The sequence below is a fragment of the Sebastes fasciatus genome, chromosome 20 (genome assembly GCF_043250625.1).
Source record: "Sebastes fasciatus isolate fSebFas1 chromosome 20, fSebFas1.pri, whole genome shotgun sequence".
NCBI lineage: Eukaryota > Metazoa > Chordata > Actinopteri > Perciformes > Sebastidae > Sebastes > Sebastes fasciatus.
The window spans coordinates 12,263,989-12,285,691 of record NC_133814.1 but is presented as its reverse complement, the minus strand read 5'-3'; the positions used below and the strand labels follow the sequence as shown (position 1 = coordinate 12,285,691).

Genomic DNA, 21,703 nt, shown 5'->3' with positions numbered 1-21,703 from the left:
ATTAGAGAGTGCCTAAAGGGTTCTTGACAGACCTGTCTGCCCTTGAATAACACTGCAGTCCTGAAATACTTTAGGTTCAGGGTGCCAAAACCTCCTGTCCCGGACTCTGTGCCAGGATAAAGGTGGAGAACTCCCTGCTCTCAAGCTAAGCGTTCAAAAGACACACTAGATTACTGATCACATGTGCAATCAAATCACATGTATTTGCAGTGGGAGGGTTATGAAAGGTTCCGGAAATTTAATTATGTGTCCTTTTATTCGGTTATAATCCAGCCAAAGATCAGACAGACATGAAGATTTAAATCATATGATTCTAGCTGGACGATACAATACAGCTCATAATCTTCTTAAACGAGTGCCCCAATCACTAGATTACTAGAATGATGCAACTCATGTGATGACGAGTTAAAGTCCCTGAAATGGAGGCGAAAAGGTTAACCTGATGGAGAGACTTCCTTGAGAGCTCAGACCCTCTGTTTACCATGAAGATAAACCCTAAAAATATACCTTTCTTAATCTTCTTAAGGGGAGTGTGTTTGGAGTAAGTCTTTGACAGCCTGATTGACAACACACACACACACACACACACACACACACACGCGCTGAGTCAGTCACGAAGTCTTAGAGAGCAACTTAATACCTGACATTCAACAGAGGGCTTTGACATCTTGAGATTTGCTTTCATGGTTTCTCACTTGGTGTCAATCTGCAGCTTGAACTGTGCGGCCGACAGCCTCGACGACGCGAACATGTCGGGCCTTCTCAACCTCAGCAGCCTGGGCAAGCTCTGTGGCTCCAGCCACAGCAACGAAATGGTGGTGTTGGACCGGGTCAAGAGGAAGAACTCTGTCAGGCGCATGTCGATTATTGAGGATGGTGAACTTGCCGAGGTTCTCTACCTTATTCCCAAACAGTCCATGATGGAGCAGCTGCCTTTTCTCGACCCCAACGACTACATCCTGTGTGAGAAGCTGGCCAGTATACCTGCAGAGTTGTCAGGTAATGGATTATTGTTTACTACCTTATGTGGTTGCCACGGGTGATAAGTTGTTATATTAATTACTTGTCATTACAGTCTATAATTTAGCCATGAAATGTTTTATATATGTACCAAATAACATTAATTTCCAACAGGGAAAATGCTGCATAATCATTTGATTTAACTAGGGGTGTAAGAAAATATTGAGTATCTATGAGTACTATGTTTTGTGATACTGTATCGCGATACTCAATATTTAATTATTCTTATGCAGCATTTAATTAGGGGTGTAAGAAACTATCGAGTATCGCGATACAGTATCACAAAACACGGTATCCTGATACTCGATATTTTCGAATTAAAACAAATAATTATGCAGCATTTAATTAGGGGTGTAAGAAAATATTGCGTATCGCGATATTATGTTTTGTGATACTATATTGATTTTGTGATAAATGCAAATCTAGATCCCACTGCATAAAAAGTCAATGTTTTTTACTCCGATTTTATGCATATGGTGGTACATTTTTTTATACTGTTTTCCAAATTTTTTTTTTTTATAAATCGCAATATACCGCATTGCTTACAGTATCACAATATATCGTGAAATATTGAATCGTTACCCCTGTATCATGATACGTATCGTATCGCCAGATTCTTGCCAATACACAGCCCTATATTTAATAATGTACAGTCTGCTTTATTTTTATTCAATAACGAGAAATGAAGCTATTAAACAAACCATAATGTTGCACACACATAATATTATGTCTTCTAGTCAACTGGCTTTGCTATTCATCACCACAGTTCTTCATTTCATTAAATATGGAAGGTTTTTGGTCTGTCAGACTACAGTATGCTCTCAGCCCTTTGACATTGTCTCATTTGACTGCTGCCTCTACACAAACTTATCATAGAACTTATTATACAATATTGTGCCTCATTTATCAGGTTAAAAGACTTCAGACTATGCGGACGAAAGAAGCCTGTGTCTATTAGGAGACAACTTGTTTAATCAGTTTGTTAGTTCCAAAAGAAGAGGAGTCACAAAATGCAAGAGAGCAATATTTGAAAGCTAGAAATATCAACAGCAGGTAATGTAATCACCGAATCACCTGTATGAGCAACAGTCACATCACAGATACACAAATATTACTGCAATTTTCTGCAAAGGAACAGAGAATCTGTAGCCATTAATTTTAAATGTGTCATCAATGAGCTGGTTATTATAAGTAAATGTCATCTCATCGCCATATCTGAAGGAGTTTAAAAGCTTGACAAGTTATTGGGATTTACAGGGCCGTGTATTGGCAAGAACCTGGCGACACGATACGTATCACGATACAGGGGTTACGATTCAATATATTGCGATACTGTAACTAAGGCAATATGTTGTGATTTGTTCAAATCAAATTTTAGGAAAAGAATAAAGAACACAGCGCCATATTCATAAAATCTGAGTTTAAAAGTTTACATTTTTTATGCCTTCAGAACAACGGGATCAGCATTTATCACAGTCCCTCTAACATCCAACATCATAGCACTATTTCTTGAGCAATCTGAGTCAGTCTGCCACGAATCTTTGCATGGAAACTATTAATCAGATATCTATATTGTTTTTGAGAATTAATGCAGTATCACAAAACATAATATTGCGATACTCCAACGTATCAATATTTTCTTACACCCCTATTAATATACCTAAAAAAACTAAATTATATCAAAATAATACATAACTATGTCAGCATTAGATATCTGGGATTACATCACTCTTGTTCAGAAGCACAACAGTATAATGCCACTCCTACTGTCCTCTTTGAGAACACTCACACACACACACACACACACACACACACACACACACACACACACACACACACACACACACACACACACTCCTGCGTGCCCTCTGTGTTTTGGACCACCCCCTTTCCCTTGAACCAGCAGTCCAGTTAGTTCCTCTCCTCACTCTGCAGTAAGCCACAGCTCCCACAGACCAGCAGAAACCAGCTGTCATGAAAGAGAAAGGTATAGCGTGTGTGTGTGTGTGTGTTAGAGGATGAGAAAGAAAAGGTGTGTGTCTGCTTGTGTGTTATGTTTGTCTTTACATACTTATGATTTGTTTTCAACTTGATAGTGAGTATAACATTTTTTGTCTAGTCAAAAAGTCTCGGAGCGTCATCCATGATGACATTTCTGTTCAAGAAAATTGTCAATGTCACACATTATTATGCTGACTTTATTATTGTCTATTGTGTTTGTGCTTGTAATCTTGAGATGGCATTTGATTATTTTAAAGGTCAAAACAAATATGGCTTATGACTTTGTCTTGGCTGCTCTATGTGTTAACTTTTATAATATTGTTGTGTTATACATTGTCTTATCTTGTTCAAACTGCATGCTGTTAGTAATCTGGTAAGGCTTGGCTGATATTTGTCTGTGTGAAAGCTCTGTTTTTTTGAATTCTGACATGGATTTACACTCTACTTTTTAAATGTTTGACTTGTTAAGATTACCAAACAGTAATGATTCTGAAACGTTTCCCAAATCTACAAACTGCATTTAGAGATAAAACAGTGGTTGCCAAGTAGGGAAAAGTGCAAGCATAGCTGTTACAGCAGATGGTAGAGCATCGTGGTGGGTTAAGACCAGCATGTGATTTCAGCAATACTTCTGAATTATTCAGATTATTTTATTTTGCAGCCACAAGGAACAGACAGATATTATACTGTGCCTAAACTGTTGTAGTGACTCTTTACTCTGTCAGAGTAAAGTTTACTAAACTAGTGGCTGTTGAGATAATAACGATAGCCTCCTGATACTGTAGTCTGCTGTCCTCAAGAAACTCCTGAAGTCGATCCACGTATGCTGAATGGAAGTAGTTTATACATCTCAGTAATTTAGCATTTTTTACATAGTGATTCTGAATCAAAGCATGTACACAAGCCTTAGTCACCGTAGGTGCTATTCCAAAATATCTAAAATCAAGTCACATGCTTTCTAGATGGGATACGTGTCGCAGGTTCATTTTTAGTGTTGGAAAAAGAGCCTGACATGTTCACTGATATGGTACCGTATCGTCACTGGTATCGTATCGTATCGTATCGTATCGTATCGTATCGTATCGTATCGTATCGTATCGTATCGTATCGTATCGTAATTATGTATTTTCACTAAAAATCTTTGTACCCCCCCAAAATTCAAGGCCGCTGAAACCTTTAAAGACGATTTTTAACACAAATACATAACCAAATACAGCTTGTAGTCCATATAACACACACTAATATCATTCAAAAAGTAATTATATGACCTCATTGTATGGCTAAAATTATAGTCCTATTGTATATTAAGCATAGCTAACATTTAATTACTTTGTGCTTTAAATAAAATTAGAATGAGGTATATTTAAACATCTACAGAAAATAATCTGAACACTTGAAATAGATACTCCCTCACTCCTTGATCACACACACAGACGCAGGTTGGAGATAGCGGGTTGTGTTGTGTGATTAGCTGCCCGTCTCAGGTTTCTCTCCATTTGCCGTCTTTCTAAATCTACCATTTGCTAATACTTGACACCATATCAGCTTCACATTCTGCGAGAGACCAAGAAAGAGCGGAAGACATGCTGGACTCTTGAAATATTTCCATCTGCTGACTCCACACATGAGTTTCACCACAAAGGGTATACATTATATATACTGGATAATACCACACACATACTGTAGGTTATATTGTGTTACTGTATACACACACAATACTATGTAGTATAGCCTGTCTTTCTCCATCAGTCAATTTACAGCAAAACAAAATGTTCAAACATTTCTAAACAGTGGGAGAGTTTGTGTGATGTCGTTGTGTTGGCATCACAGCTCTGTCATTAACAAATATCTCAGGCGATCTAGGACAAAGGCCAGTTTGGCTCAGTTTTCAGTCATTGTTGGAGTGCCATGGTTATATTCCCACTCGGATTTGGCAGAAATAACACCTATTTTTCACAAGGTTTTTTGAGATCAGATTTTATGCAATTGCTATCACACATCGTCCTCCTACTGCTCTTCTGTTGGCAGGAATAATCTAAAATCGTAACAAAAAAATGTGTAAAGGATGACTAATCAAATCCTTTCTGTATGACCCAAAGTGCTTTTTTTGCTTTTATGAAAAGTTACAGTAAAATGTGTTGCTTGCAAAAATCAGAAGCCTGCTCTAAAGCTAAAGTTGTAGCTGTTTGCATGTATATTTATTTATTTATTTATTAGACTGATCCAGGATGTTAAGTAATGATTACTAGTCTTTCATCACCAATAGTCTGTATTACAGCAGCTGGCCTATACTGGAAGTTAATAACCATCACAGCAGCATTGCACAACTGTACAATCAGTCACAGTGAGCTTTATATTAACCTTTTGGTCTCTTAATCTAGTTCGTTACTTCATGCTTGTTGCCATAGTGACAAATCTCTCCTGTTGTGGGGGGCAGATTTGCGGCCACATACCGATGGTGCTTGACTCAATTTTCTTAGTATTCACAAGGCTGAGTTGGGAACAGTTTAGAAAAAAACTCCCTTTTCCAGCTGTGAGTGTGAGGAAATCTTTCTGTTTGGGTCAAATAAGTTAAGACACAACTCGTACATTTAAGTGCAGCTGAGGTTAACTGAGTTAATACTGGTTAATACGTGAATTTGTTATGACTTCTCTGTGTGACGGAACTGTATATGAAAAACAGAGAAGGTGAAGCTCATGTGTCTGTTTATCTATTTGTATGCTGAGTGTCCACACAGCGCTCTCACCGTGCCACATTCTTTCCCCCTCTCTCCTCTGCTAATCACATTCAAGACCTCTCAACTGGGCCGTGATTAGATTGTACAGGCAGGCATCCGCTGCTTCTGCTGCCATATAAACACGAAAGAGACAGGAGGAGAAAGGAATGAGGTTCTCGCTACAGTATGAGACAGGCGCACAAGCCGCAACGCTCATGCAGAATACTCTTACTGGTGTTTTTATGAGAAATAATGTGAGAAATAACGGCTTCTTCTTGAGCTCTTGTCTGTCTCTGTGAGGCAGATCGTGACTTTGTGTGTTTCTGTGCCGAAGCAAAGCGTGTCTGTACATCACGTTCACTTATGTAAGCACTGACAGGACAATGCTGAGGGACTATTGTGTTGTAATGAACTGCTCAGGCAGAAAAGGATCTTTTGGAAGTATTGGAAAATGAATTTGTGACCAAATACCGGCAAAACTAATGTCATTCTAATCAGCCTAAGCTGTATTTTGTTTATTCATAAAGTGTTAGCATGCCAACACACTTGTAACAGACCTCTTTGCTAAATCGACCAGAGCTTTCCAACTCTCCTGGCATGATAAAACATTAAAGGGGACATGTCATGCTCATTTTCAGGTTCATAAGCCTACTTGTATTTCTGGTTTTCTACTAGAACATGTTTACATGCTTTAATGTTCAACAAAACACTTCATTTTTCTGATACTGTCTGTCTGAATATACCTGTATTCACCCTCTGTTTGCACCTGTCTCTTTTTTCCCCCCACTCCCAAAAAAGCCCAGTCTGCTCTGATTGGTCAGCATTCTGCCTTTGTGCTGTCAGGTCGTGTTTAGAAGGTAACCCACAAGTTGTGAAAACGTGGTGCCAGATGACCTATTCTGATCTTAACCGCTCAATGCCTAACCTCAACCATCTCGCGAGAGTTTGGCAACTTGTGAGTTACCTTCTAGACACGACCGCGCTGTCGCTACTGTACAGTTGTGACATCACAACCTTACTGAAGTCCTGACGGCTCGTTTAGCACAATTTCAGAATACGGCTGTGTGCATTTCTCTGTGGATTGATCGTTTTGATATTTTCACAGAATTTATATAGCACCTATACCTTCTTTATAATAAAAAAAAGACATGGAAATCTCACTTTCTACAACATGGGACCTTTAAAACTAGCAGATATACAGTATAAGCTGACAGTACTTTCTGTATGCAAACATAAGAGTGTAGAAATGACTTGCAGACAATTACAAGGGGGTTACGTGACTGTTAGGCCTACTTGATTAAAGCCTAATAAACAGAGGCAAGAAGATAGTAAAGACCAAGACTTGGCATTTTCAGGCACTGTAGAATTACATTTTATGACCTGCTGACAGGAAAACAAGACTTACCTGCTTCATTTATTCCTCTCTCTCCTGTAGTGATGTATAATCACGATGGCTCCCACCCGTGTTCTCCGGGAGAGAGGCGGGTCATCCAGTGCTTTAGGTGTGGGGGCCCATGCAAGGGAGAGGTGCTGCGAGTCCAGGCCAGCCACTTCCACATAAAGTGCTTTACCTGCAAGGGTGAGTATTACCATCAATAAACGCACTTTTGGTCTATCCTGCAAATCACACCTCATTCAGAATTTTATGTAATGAGGTAAGCTCAATGGTAGACTCCTTGTAGGTGTCTAAATTTGGACAATTGGTAAACTTGAGAGCAATCCAATGAACTTAATGTGCAGTGGAGATGAATTGGTGGCTGCCTTGAACACATGTTCTGACTCAATTCCTGACTTTTGCCCCAAATCACTTCTTGAAATAATGGCATCGGAGGCTTAATAATGCATTTGTTTACTGGCACTGCTCACTAAGACTAGAGTACTGTGGTGGGGTTTTGATTTTAAATTATGTAATTTTGTGATTTCCAGTTAAAACAATTTCCATACAAGCAGTAACGCAAGTAACATTTGACCCTTTAGGTTGCATTAAAACACATTATTTTCAGTAGGTTAGTTTTAAATTGAGCAGAATTTGCTGGTCATTCATTAGTCGGTCTGCTGGTGCCATCAAATTCAATTTATTACAAAATATTCTGCATCAATGGGCTGTTGTGTCTCGACAGTCATTCACCGGAATTACTTTGCTTCGTGGAAAACATATTTCCTCATCGCACTATTGTCCCCAACTAATGGAAACTGACAAGCTTCTCGCATTGTTGCCCTTTCATCGCATTGTGACGGTGTTTAAAACGCAGAGGAGACAAAGAGACTCTCAGAGCAGAGAAGCCTGCAGTGCTTTAACAGTGGGAAGACCTGGATTCTCTGAATCAGAATTTACCTCAAAAGGTTTCACTATGAATGTGAATTAAAATCAGTCTTATTTGTTTTAGTGATCCATAAATGTTTTATCAAAGTAAATTAAACTTGATGTTACAGAAAGAAGGAGAATAACAATTGTCACAGTATCTGAGACAGTCACTTTATGCATTTACGAACATCAGAAGACAAAGATTCATCATTAGTTATTATGTATGTAATTTACTACTTTTTAAAAAACATAACACACATACGTTGTGAGTGAGGCACAGCAGGACAGGAATAGAGCAACATAAATCTCATGTCCTTGGCTGGTTCAGAGGGACAGTGTCGGAAACGGCTTGTGCCGCGGTATCAAATGACTCCGAACAAGCTTGGAGAAAACACTGCCTCCCTGTCAGTAACGTGTCCGTCACATAAACACTTCAGAAACCCTGGCAGCACCGTGAAGTCAGACAGCCCAAATAGCATTTATCTCATGTCTTTGATGGATTACGTAGTTGCTGTTAACTTACTACTGATAATAAAAGGTGACAATTTAAACTGTAAGTTCATAGTTATTGACCAAAAGACAAAACAAATACAAATTTAATTTATACATAACAGATGAAGTTAAAAATACCTTGTCCCAAAGCTCTTTACAAAATAATAAAAGAACACAAAAAATGAAATGTCAGTCAAAAGGCAACGTAAACAAACCAATACACATAAAGACAAAAGATGAGTTCTGGCTATTATAGGGTCAAATGGTCAGTCATCACAAATATAAGGTAACATAAGAATGGAGAGCAGGGCTATTGAATGAGGCAGGAAAACAGCAGTGTCTTACCTCGTTAAGTGCAGAATGGAAGTATTTAAGTGAGCACATTTGAGTAAATTGCCGTGTGTTTGTTTCGTAAAGGTGATTTAAAGGTACAGTGTGTAGGATTTGGCAGCATCAAGTGGTGTGGTTGCAGATTGCAACCAACTAAGTACCCCTCCGCTCACTCCTCCTTTTCCGAGACCGCGGTAACGTGAGCCGCCGAGTGCAAAACTGTGGTAACGCCGTCTGCCTTGCTCAGAGGCCATCTTTACCATAATAACACTACTTTAGGGGCAATGGAAGTCAGGCGGCGGCTGGCGGTACCACGGTTTTGCACTCCACGGCTCACGTTACCACAGTTTCACAAGTCAGGTAATGTAAAAACTCTCTCTAGAGCCGGTGTTTGGTTTGTCCGTTATGGGCTACTGTAGAAACATGGCGGAGCAACATGGTGGACTCCAGGAAAAGGACCCGCTCCCTATGTAGATATGAAGGGTTCATCCTAAGCTTACGAAAACACAACAATTCTTAGTTTCAGGTGATTATACACTAATGAAAACATAGTTATGAATATTATATTCCATTTCTGCTAATAGATCCCCTGAAATGTTACACACTGTTCCTTTAATTGAGATCTTTGGTTACATGGCCAGGAACGAGCTGAAAACACACATTTTGCCACCCTATAAAGTTATGACAAACAAGTTTAACCAAACATGATGTAGTCTAGTCTAGCTGTATTAGCTCACTAGCTATAGTCAGTCACAGCGTACAGTGGGTCTATCAGAGCTGTTGATGAGTGACCAGCAACACATTACACTTCAGTCCATTGATCTAAAGATAATTTTAAAAAAATAGATTATTGCAGCTTTAATGTTTTCTGTTGTCATCTGTCTCACCCTGTGTGTCTGTGTGCACTATAGTGTGCGGATGTGACCTGGCTCAGAGTGGCTTCTTCATGAAGAACGGCGACTACCTCTGCCCGCTGGACTTCCAGAGGCTTCACGGCACAGTCTGCAACAACTGTGGGGAGTTTGTGGAGGGGGAGGTGGTCACAGTCTTGGGGAAGACCTACCACCCGGCCTGCTTTGTGTGCGCCGTTTGCAAGTAATTGTGAAAAAAGAATTGGGAGTTTGGAGGCAGAATATATATTTTTTTCAAAGAATTGTGTGGTATACCTCTGTCTCTTCCCCTCTCTCTCTCAGACAGCCCTTTCCTGCTGGGGATCGGGTCACCTTCAGTGGAAAGAACTGCCTCTGTCAGCGCTGTATCCGACCCGTGTCTCCTACTCCCAAAGATATCCGCCGTTCCAGCAGTAAGTGTACTCTTGTATGATTTACTCTGGACATCTAACCCAGTGTTCACATCAAAAATATGAATTAACGAAGCTTTAAAAATAGACCCAAGACTTTGATCCCATGCAGACATAATCAGACAGTGGATTATGCTTTGAACATTGTGCAGCTGTGGTCACAACACTGAGTTGACATTACCTTTAAAATCCAGTTATCCTCCTGGGATCCTGCCAGCTCAATGACTCAGTTCGGACTAAGAGATACAGCAGAACTCAACTTTCCATCTCAACGTGACCTTATCCACCTGACAACTATAGATAGGACAGGGATCAATAGAGGATCCAGACTCACAAAGCCTCTGGATTAAGAGTCTCTCTTTAAGACTGTACAGAAAGGGGCTGATTTAAAAAAAGAATCCACAGGAATACAGCAACTCAAATCAGTTTATACATGTATATCCAGAAATAAGTAAGAAGAACGGAGGTACTGGAATTGATCTATCACCAGAGCAACTGGGCCCAACACATTTAGTGTAATATGAATTAAAAAATGTGAATATAGAGCCTATTCAGATGTCCAATGGTAACTCTTAATGAATATGTATATGTGTGTGTGTGTGTGTGTGTGTTCCCAGACTGCTCTGGCTGCGGTCGAGACATCAAGAACGGCCAGGCTCTGGTAGCACTGGGCGGCCAGTGGCACCTTGGCTGCTTCAAGTGTAAAGCCTGCCGGAAAGTGCTGAGCGGAGAATATATCACCAAGTAAATACAAATTCATAATTCTTTCTTTCTCTACCTCCCCTCAATTGAGTGTATTTTTCCTAACAAGAAAAGGTTAGAATTAGAAATGATGTTAGCACCCTGCATCACAACTAATACACAGAAATGAATATGTGTTTTAATGTCTAATCTTTCAGGGACGGCGTTCCCTATTGTGAGAGGGACTACCAGATTCAGTTTGGGATACAATGTGAAGCATGTCAGAAGTTTATAACTGGAAAAGTCCTAGAGGTGAGAAATCAGTGAAGATTGTATCTGTATTTGCCTGACTTGTAATTTAAATAGATTTTGTAACATGCCTTTTCTTAAAAGTACTTTTTTCCCCTCAAAATTGATAATAATATGACTTGACGGTCACTGGTTCTGGTGCAAAAACGTAAATCTAATTATTTTATTTTAGATTTCGACAACTTATCATGACTGAATGTGTTTGTTGTTCCTCTCCAGTAAAAAAAAATTCTTATTCTAACTTCACTTGGATGTTTGAGCTTCCCCATGCAGAGTTTGTTTACACATTCATCTGCTAAAAACAGGGAAAGTTTTTAAATCCCTGCAGTTTACAAGCGTAATATAAAAACGTCACTGCACATACACTAAGGATGGACCATTCAGTGCCATAGGAGACATCTCATGTCCCATACATTAGCATATTCATAGATTCTGGAGTTTTCATTGTGGGAAAAAAATGTGGAAAACCCGTATCAGACCGAAATTATTATTGAAATTATTAGCAGATTATTCTTTTTATGTCTTAAAACATGATTTGAGGAGATCTTTCGAAGCAGGTCCCCCACATCCAAAAAGGTTGAGAGTTAGTAGTTAGTAGTATTAAATGTTCACTTTTGTTCCTGGTAATAAGGCCTAACTCTGATGCTTTTGCCTCTCTCATCTGTTGTAGGCAGGGGAGAAACATTATCACCCCAGCTGTGCAAGATGCAGCCGATGTGACAAAATGTTCACAGAAGGTGAAGACATGTATCTGCAAGGTTAGTGTGAGATTTAAGCTTGGATGAATACATACATTGAAAATGAAATGTTCACTGTGTAAACTTTGCTATTCTTTTGACATGCCATAATAATGTCGCTGCCTTCACAGGATCAACAGTTTGGCACCCGGACTGCAGAGACAACAGCAGAGCTGAGGACAGTTACATGGTAAGACCTCCTTAACTTAACACTCAACTTGTGTGACATGCAATTCAATGTGTTAGAGGCAGTATGCAAACTTAGATTTCTATCAAGGCATGACATGACACAATATGATATATATAACTTCTCAAAATACCTTGTTAAAAGGATAGTTTGGGTGTTTTGAAGTGAGGTTGTATACTTATCCATAGTCAGTGTATTACCTACAGTAGATGACGGTCGTTACGCCCCCAGTTTGGAGAAACAGACAGGAGTTACTGCACGGAAGCAAAGCAATGTACTGCTGTGGGCGGGGCCTAACTGATATAGATTTCTTTAGGTGAGCCTTTCTTTTAGGTGGCTAAAATACGTTCTGCTGTCGGCCCCGTCCACAGCAGTACATTGCTTTGGTTCTGTGCGGTAACTCCTGTCTGCTTCTCCAAACTGTGGGCGTGTCGACCGTCATCTACTGTAGGTAATACACTGACTATGGATAAGTACCTCATACAACCCCACTTCAAAAACACCCGAACTATCCCTTTTATATCTAGCTGGTGTAATTGCTGTTACAAGGAGAATGCAAGTGTGATATCTGTGTAAAAATATATCTTCCTTCCCAGGTCAGCAGACCAAAAACACCAACTCTTGATTTCTTTTATCCCCGACATAAACTGAAGGTTAATATTGTGAGCGGGCGTGCTGTTTTCCATTGATGGCTTTCTAGAGTGAGCAGGCTGTAATCTCATGTTTTGAGATTAACCGCACTCGCTTGCTTCATATGCAACACTTTGCTCACCAGGCTGGCCAATTAGATCTCATGTGCTAATTCACAGAGGCAAAAAGAAAACACTTTTGCTACATAGAATAAGATTCTGTCTTAGAAGTTTGATATTTGCATCAGAGAATGATTAAGAGGAGCTTTTCATTTTGTAGAGCACCTGTACAGTATTGTTGACCAGGATGCATGCTTGGTTGTGTTCTGTCATCCACTAGTGCCCGTACATTTTACAGTAATATACACAAAGTCTGACTGATATCATTGCTAGGTACAAATATGGAACACATACTGTACACTACTGCTTTTTGATTCCCATAGTGCTTGCTTTTACCCACATGATTGGCAGGGACCAGATGTGAGGACCAAATTGTGTGTGTGTAGTGATGAAGCATTGAAAGAAAACAATGGAAGCTGTCTACCAACATCTGGACGTTTCTCACCATCATATTAGTCAAACTAACAGCTGTATTTTTTTTTTCTTTAGCCCACTAGATCATCATCTGAGAGCTCCTGCTCCAGGCCGGGCTCATGCACTCCGGGGAGTCCCAGTCGAACCATCTGTGTAAGTTCTGGTGACGACGTCTGCTCAACACCTTCCATGGTGCACAATTCACCGTGGCTTGTTTTAAATTTCGTTTATCCTTTATTTGTGCAGGGGAGTCGCATGGACAAAGTGTCTCTCGAGCGAGATCTTTCTTTTTGTAAATGAAGACAAACATTTTAGGAAAATAGCCAATGTGGAAAAAACATTAAAGAATCTTAAATACATTTTCCTGTAAACGTATATATTTTCAACTTTACCTTGACTGATCGGAATTAGATTTTATCTTGTGTGTGTGGCTGAATGATACATTTTCTCAAATCAACCACACATTGAACAGGAATTTAGATTTATTTGCTTAATCAATTTGAATTCATTGGCAATTCAGATTGAATTTGATTATAAAAAACAACTTGGTGCTTTCGGTGTCCTTTTGTTTCCTCCATCCAGTCTGTTATGATCAATAGACTGTTGGTTTATTGTGTGGAGTAAGCTTTACCCCCATCAAAACACCTCAAAATATGAGCCAAAAAACTATTTACCTTTTCATACTTGAAAGAAATAATTTATATAGTGAAAAAGACACAGATTATAATGTTAATCTGTCCACTTTATGTGCCAAAGTCAGACCATTCTGGTGTTGTGGGATTAAAGTTTAATTCGTCCTCCCTGAAGTCATGTAATAAGTGACCTTTGACCTTTCGACGTGACGTAACCCGTACTGTCTGCTCCTTCCCTCCTCTTTGTCCCTCCTCTCCCCTCTCCTCCCTGTCCTGGTCCCAGGCAAAAGTAGATAACGAGATCATTGATTACCGAGACTTAGCGGCGATTCCCAGAGTCAAGGCTATATACGATATAGAGCATCCTGATATGATATCTTATAAGTGTGTGAACGACAACTCCTCTACTTTGGACAACAAAGGCAACAGACAGGACAGGCAAAGCCCTGCAGAGGTAACTGCATTCAACGCTCCGAGTTCTATCCGGCGACATGTTTGTGTATCATTGTTTAGGTGTTTTTTTCCTTGGTTTGATTTATGAGTCAAACCAAGTGTCTTGTTCTTCTGATATTTGACTGAAGATTGTGTTTGGCCCAAAATGCAAAGACATTTATTTTGAAAAAATGGTCAGATGTGTCTTTAAGTGTGTTTTGGAGCAGCTTCTTCATTAATAAAACACTTTAAAGGACCAGTATGTAGGATTTAGGCGGACCTATTGGCAGAAATGGAATATAATATTCATAACTATGTTTTCATTAGTGTATAATCACCTCAAACTAAGAATCCTTTTTTTTTGTTAGCTTAGAATGAGCCCTTCATATCGACATAGGGAGCAGGTCTACAGTAGCCCAGAACGGACAAACCAAACTCTGGCTCTAGAGAGAGCTTTTCGCGTTTTTACGTTACCTGAAGGCCACCGTAGTTCTCTAACACACTTGGAAAGGGAGGAGTGAGCGGAGGGGTATTCAGTTGGTTGATATCTTCAACCTCACCACTAGATGCCACCAAATCCTACACACTGTCCCTTTAAATATCTAAGTCAAGATCTAGGCAGGTATACAGGATACTTACTCTCTACTTATGTTTTTAAGAATTTGGCCAATTGTCTTAAGCAGAGAAATTTACAATTTAATCATTGAATGTTTGCATACTTAATATTGAGTCAATTGTTATAAACCAAAAGTGGTTAGTTGCTATTTACTGTCATCGAGCATTCATTAATGATCTGTGCCAGGCTGCTTAGAATAATTGGCTGAAAGTTCCTTTATAATAAAATCCTTTTCACACGCCTGTCTTCATGTGAAAACGTCATAACTCCAGGTTTAATGATTTTTCAAATTCAGCTGAAGGATGACAGAGTTGAGACTATTGTACGTCTTCCTCTTATAAAACATTTTACATGATGCATAGTGGTTAGGATAAAGTTGTTTTTCTTTATCCATATCAGACAAGTTTGGAGATAGAAAGTTTTCACGTGAAGTGTCTATGGTGTATGTTGTGTTTCTTTCTGGTTCATACATTTATATTTCTTCTCCTGTCGTTTTGATTTATAGTCCCCAGGAAACGTATCTGAATCCACAGAGGTAAATATTAGTTTTATTAACTTTACTTAGTTTAGGTAGAGCACTTACTACTTACTACACACTATACTTACAACATGTAACATACAGTATGTGCCAGATCCCAATTAAAATCACATTACTCATAGACACAAATCATGTTTGATTTGTTGTGCATTCAACAAAGGTTTTGTGTCATTCTTCTTTCAAGGAGGGTTTTGATGACAGAAAGTGCATACCAAAATCTACGAGCCACGGATCTTTTGGAGTTCACACAAAGTACACTCGTCACAGCTACACTCCAAATCTGTCCAGATCGCCGCAACACTTCCACCGGCCAGGTGAGAAAAACACACAAAAGTCAAAACGATCTCAATCGTCTTATCACCTTTGTAAAGATATGAACCTCCCTCTGCTCACCTCTGCTTCTCTGTTTTACCACCTTCCCTTATCTCCTCTACCTCCGCAACTCCTCCTCCCACTTCTTTCGTGGAATAACAAACAGGATTGATGCTTTCTCCCTCTTTATTCTCTGACAACAAAGACACATGCCCCACTTCCCCTTTATGTCACCACTTTCTCCCTCACGCCAAAGGTAAGAACCCCTGCTCTTTTGCATCCCTTTTCTGCATCCCTCCCCCCCTCTTCTGGTATTGCCTTACCTGCTGTTACCTTTTATATTTCCTAACAAACGTTAATATTTAATAGCAAACCCACCGTTTTATGTTCTACACTACTAGGGACTGTGGTGAGTGCAATGGTAAAATAAGAATTTCAACACCCACATCACTAAAAACAAACTGGTTTAAGGGTCAGAGTTGTCATTTAGATGGTACAGAGATGTGACTCACTTTATAGTTAGAAACACTGAGCCATCTAGTGGTCAAAGTTCAGAGGCTGTCAGTCGCCCACACAGACTCTTTTCATATCATATCGTACTGTAGAAGACAGCACAGCAGTTTGTTCCCCAAACAGAAAACACACACCATGTACCAGTAAGCTGCTTCCTTCAGATAACCCATTGATCTTCTCCTTTCTATTCCCATTTTGCATATTTTACATGACCACACTTTTTCTTTCCTCTCACCCACCGCTCCATAATTCTCCCACTGAAAAAAAAAAATCTCTTGTGTAAATCTACATCAAAGTATGGTATTTATAAAACTGGTTTGATTGATTAAATAAGTAAATATATCCTGTGCCTGATCCCAACTTCACTCACACATTCCTCTACAGCCGTGCCTATTTATAGCAGTGCTGTGTTTCTTCTGAAGCCTGTTTTATCATGTGTGTGTGACAAGCTCTGACCAGATAATCACTGGCATGTGTTTTTGGTGGGAAGTGAAAATCTCTCACAACCCACTAACAACCCACACAGCCCGGATTTCTGTATAGCGAGCGGTGCGTTACTTTATTTAGTCAAAGTCTTTATATTCAGTCAATTTAAGATTCTTAAAATGGTCTCGATGAGCATTTCAGAAACTCTGCAATTACACAAAATCAAATTGTATTTCTGAAACGTTTACTACACTTGCTTTTCTTTTGCAAATGTAAATGTGGTGTGCTCTCACTGTGGCATCACCTTTTTTCAGTGCTTGCCTGTTTGATTTTTGATAAGTGATGCGAGGTTCACTACAATTATTGTACACGTGACGAACCCAGTCTTTTTTCAGGGAAAATAACCAAAAAGAAAATAATCCAATTTGAATGCATGTTTTGAATGTAAAGTGCAACAGTTCAAGTAAAAACAGGGTATTAAGTTACTCCAAATGAATTATATTTTGAAGAGGACCTATTATGCTTTTGTGCTTTTTCCCTTTCCTTTAGTGTGTTATAGAGTAATATTTGTGCATGTAAAAGGTCTGCAAAGTTACAAAGCCCAAAGTCCACGTCAAAGGGAGTTACTCTTCCTCACAGAAACACTGCTCCTAAACTGCCTGAAACTCCTTGCTTGAAGTCCCGCCTTTTCTTCCGTAACGTGGTGATGTCACCAAATAACACAATTGCATAATACCTGCCTAGCAGCTAGTTTGGCACGCCGTCAAACAAAGCTAGTTAAAGCGTAGCTGGAGTGGGGTCTTGAGAGTTTGGTTCGGTTGACCAATCACAACAGAGTGGGCCAAGTATGCACCTGAAAATAAGCATAATAGGTCCTCTTTAAAACACTACAGTAGGTTATTACTAACAATACATTATTTTAGTTCTGCTGATGACGCTGCATTCTTTTCTATCGGCAGACGAAGGCTTCAACATGTACAGGAGGCCTCCAATTTATAAACCGCAAGGTACGATATGACCTTTTCATCTTTCAAGCAACCTTTTATAAAGTTCATTTTAACGCTGCTTGAAGCAGTTAAATATTCTACTGACTGTTATCTCAGTTGTGTGTTTGTATTGATTTACATTGATTCATTCTCACTGAACTATGCTTACTTATGCAATTTTGTCGTAAATCTAAAAATAGAGCAGTACTGAGAAGTCGGTTTTACAGAACAATTAGCAAAAGGCTAAGTAAAGTACGTCTGATCTAATTTGGGCAAAGAACTGCGTCCGACTGTACAGTAAGTCGCCTCATGATAAGCTAATCCGTCTGCTGTTTCACTTTCACACAGATCCAAATTCCCCCACATCCCAAACATCGTCTTTGCCTGCATATGGTCGCAATGGCCTCAATCCGGTAAGAGCAAAATCACTGATAGCTAATTCCCTCTCTAGCATTGTTGAGTAAGGCTATTAAAGGAACAGTGTGTAACATTTAGGGGGATCTATTCACAGAAATGGAATTTAATATTGATAAGTATGTTTTCTTTAATGTATAATCACCTGAAAATACAAATCATTGTGTTTTCGTTACCTTAGAATGAGCCGTTTATATCTACATACGGAGCGAGTCCTCTTCATGTAGACGCCCGCCATGTTTCTACAGTAGCCCAGAAGGGACAAACCAAACACTGGCTCTAGATAAAGCCATTCACGTTTTTGCATCGGACACCATAGTTCTCCTACACGCTTGGCGCACGGGAGAAGTTTAAGTTGGTTGCAATGTGCAACCTCATCGCTAGATGCCGCCAGATACACACTGCACCTTTAAGTGACATTATTTTGATTCAGTCAGCTGAATTTACAGCAAATATACATCTTTTTGAAGTAGATTATGACACAACTCATGACACACTACAAAAGAGTCACACGCTTTTTATTGCTTTATGTTTTTTATAGGATAGCTCTAGAATAACACTAAAGAAACTATATGAGGTTGAACAACTTACAGCACTCAATGAATAGAATTAATGTTTTCCTTCCTCTTCTTCTCATTAAGCCACGGTCAGCTGATTTCTCCCATTACAGCACTGACAGATTCAGAGGTAGGTATGCAGACATCTTTATTGTCTTTCATGGATGTTGTTTATCACTTCAATGTGATGGATAATTCTTTAGAAATTAATTAGTGTTGCTTGTTCTTTATCTTTTCCCTTTCCTTTCAGACTTCAAGGTATGTGAGAAGAACTTTATGTGATCTTGAATCACTCGCTGGCCTCGCCTCACTGTCTGCATGAGCATGTTTTAGGAAGTTTACATTCAAATGCAGTTTCAATTCAAAGTGGTAGATACAGCTTGCAGATCTCTTCTTTAATATATATGTTGCACACATTACATAACTGACTCTTTAACCGCACATTTTCAAAATATACTTGCAGTAATTTGGCTTTGAAGTGGCTTTGAATCCTGCCATGTTATTTTCCCATTGCATGTGTTTGCTTCATTCTGTAGCTCTTCCATGACGGTCAACATCCATTAACACGAATGGACAGAGGAGTGTCTATGCCTAATTTGTTTGATCCAAAAGCAAGTATTGTTTGTATATTCATGTGTACTGTAGAGGACAGTTTTCACTGCAAAGACATGTCATGTTACAATAATACATGCAAATCATCCTCTCTTTATAATAGCAAAATGTGAAAATACTCTTAGGCACGGGTACTATAGACTACTATACTATGCATGACAACTGTGCAGTGGTTATACAAGATGCATATTTGCATGGTACGTGATGATCTAACTCCATCTCGTATCTGAATATCTCATAGCATATTTGTACAAAAGTTTGTGTTTAGGTGTAGCATGTGCGATAATCATTCTCAACCAGTCGTTGTTTTGTCCAGGTCTACCCGTATCAACTGCTCGCAGTTAGTAGTAGAGGACGCGGGAGGCTTCCCAATGATGTTGACAGGACACGACTCGAGGTACAGTAACGTGTGAGAAAAGCATTATTATTTACACGGCTGAACAGACTGCTTTGCATTATTTTTGTCTGTAATTGCCATTTGTTGAATAAAACGCAACACCTTCACTGCACACTGAAATTTGCCAAAAGGACAAGAGTTCAAGTGCAAAATGTCTTTTAAAGAGGACCTATTATGCTCATTTTCAGGTGCAAACGTGTATTTTGGGTTTCTACTAGAACATGTTTACATGCTTTAATGTTCAAAAAGCGCTTTATTTTTCATACAGTATCTTTTTTCACCCTGAAAACCTCTGAAACGCTCCTGCCCCCCTCCGCAAAAAAAGCCCAGTCTGCTCTGATTGGTCAGCTGGTCCTCTCTGTTGGTATTGGTCAACCTAACCAAACTCTTCGGACTCCGCTCCAGCTTGGTTCTAGCTAGCTTTGTTTGAGGGCGTGCGAAACTATCCGCTAGGCAGGTATTATGCAAATGTGTTACTTGGTGACATCACCACGTTACGGGAGAAAAAGGCGGGACTTCAGTCAAGCCGTTCCAGGTAGTTCAGGAGCAGCGTTTATGTGTAACTCCCTTTTGCGTTGACTTTGGGCTTTGTAACTTTGCAGACCTTTTAAACTCACAAAAAAACTATATAACACAATAAAGGAAAGGGAAAAAGCATAATAGGTCCTCTTTAAATGTTATTTATAGAATAAATGCTAGTCCTTAAAATACTACACTTACCATGACTAAAACTTACTTGGTTGATAAATTCCTTACTAGTGGCATTATCTGCTGAAAGGTTTTACTTAAAAACAAGACGAGGACATATTTAGTTTCAGTCAAACCTACAGCGTGAGTTTTATTTTAGAATAAGAAATGCACCAAACAGATTATCTGTGGAGATTTTCCGCAGTCACTTTATTTTTTAATTCTTTCCTGCTTTCCTTTTCAGCGTCACCTATCCCGGGATTCATTCTACGAGATCTTTGGCATGGATATTCAAGAGTTTGACATACTTCCACTGTGGAAACGTAATGACATGAAGAGGAGGGCAAATCTCTTCTAAATGCTGCCTAAATGCACGTTTTGACTCATTGTTAAAATGCAGTACAAGTCAAGTTCTGATGGCACCTTATGTGTATTTCTTTGCATTTCACACACATTTTTTTGGACACCATATTGTTTTTCCCAGTTAGTTTCTGTAGGCTATTGTAATTAATAATGTTTAAATGTAAAATACCTCAAAGCAGATATGAACATGAGAACTCAACTCGCTATAGTCTTGGATTCCCTTATAGATAGCCATTATTATTAGCACCATCTCCCCAGAGATTATGTTCATATTGGACGATTCAGCTGTTTACAATTTATTTCCACTCATCATAAATGCAAAAGGTAATGTGACATTTTTGGGCTCAAAAGTGAAAAGTATAGAGAGCGTAACATGTTCATCTTTGATGTCAGAGACCAGACTGTTTCAAACCAACAATTCATGTTCTGCAAATGGCAACTACAAGATGGATACGGTTAGGCACATTTGGTTTAATGCATGAGAAAATTGTTCTGCTTGCCTTCTGAAAATGAATGAATTATTGAGAGGGGTTAGGGTATTCATGGGGTTTAAAGTCAGAGACATTCATGTCTAAAATGGTTGTGAAGCTACGGTAAAGTTAGCTTGTTCTATATTAAAAGGTCATTATTATTACCCTTTCGGGATAATAGATCACGATACCTGATGTATGGTCGTATGATGGTCCGTCAATGTTGTCGTTGTTACTTATATTATATTTTTGTTATTTGGTTGATTCTCACTTGGTTGTCTCCTGGTTTTACAAACGTTTAAACACAAAACTGAAAAGAAAAAGATTTTTATGTCACTATTTCATCTCACGATGTGCTTAATTAACTGTTAAAGGAATAATTAAGATGATTTCACACTTGTTTTTATGTTTTCCCCTTACTTATCACTGTATATGTCACCTTGACACTGCTGTCGCAGCACACCACCTCAAACTCCCAAAATAAAATCTTGCACTTTGTACAAGTT

General features: G+C 39.1%; 1 protein-coding gene across 3 annotated transcripts; it reads left to right on the top strand.

Annotated features, from left to right (window-relative positions):
* The first annotated feature begins 241 nt into the window (after positions 1–241).
* On the top strand, positions 242–21,703 carry LOC141758593 (actin-binding LIM protein 1-like). Of its 3 annotated transcripts, XM_074620166.1 has the most exons (21): positions 247–999; positions 7,174–7,317; positions 9,777–9,960; positions 10,059–10,168; positions 10,783–10,909; positions 11,065–11,158; positions 11,826–11,913; positions 12,024–12,082; positions 12,676–12,732; positions 13,318–13,395; positions 14,158–14,328; positions 15,428–15,457; positions 15,645–15,774; positions 15,939–16,028; positions 17,671–17,718; positions 18,046–18,110; positions 18,753–18,798; positions 18,919–18,926; positions 19,205–19,279; positions 19,597–19,677; positions 20,609–21,703. In XM_074620166.1, exons 1-21 carry the CDS (start codon positions 684–686, stop codon positions 20,720–20,722), a joined length of 2,115 nt encoding a protein of 704 aa, XP_074476267.1. In that variant the 5' UTR covers positions 247–683; the 3' UTR covers positions 20,723–21,703. The 3 variants fall into 3 exon arrangements, 1 of the variants encoding a protein (XP_074476267.1); XR_012591903.1 differs by lacking the exons at positions 15,939–16,028; positions 20,609–21,703 and having other exon boundaries at positions 242–999; positions 18,919–19,279; XR_012591902.1 differs by lacking the exons at positions 12,676–12,732; positions 20,609–21,703 and having other exon boundaries at positions 249–999; positions 18,919–19,279.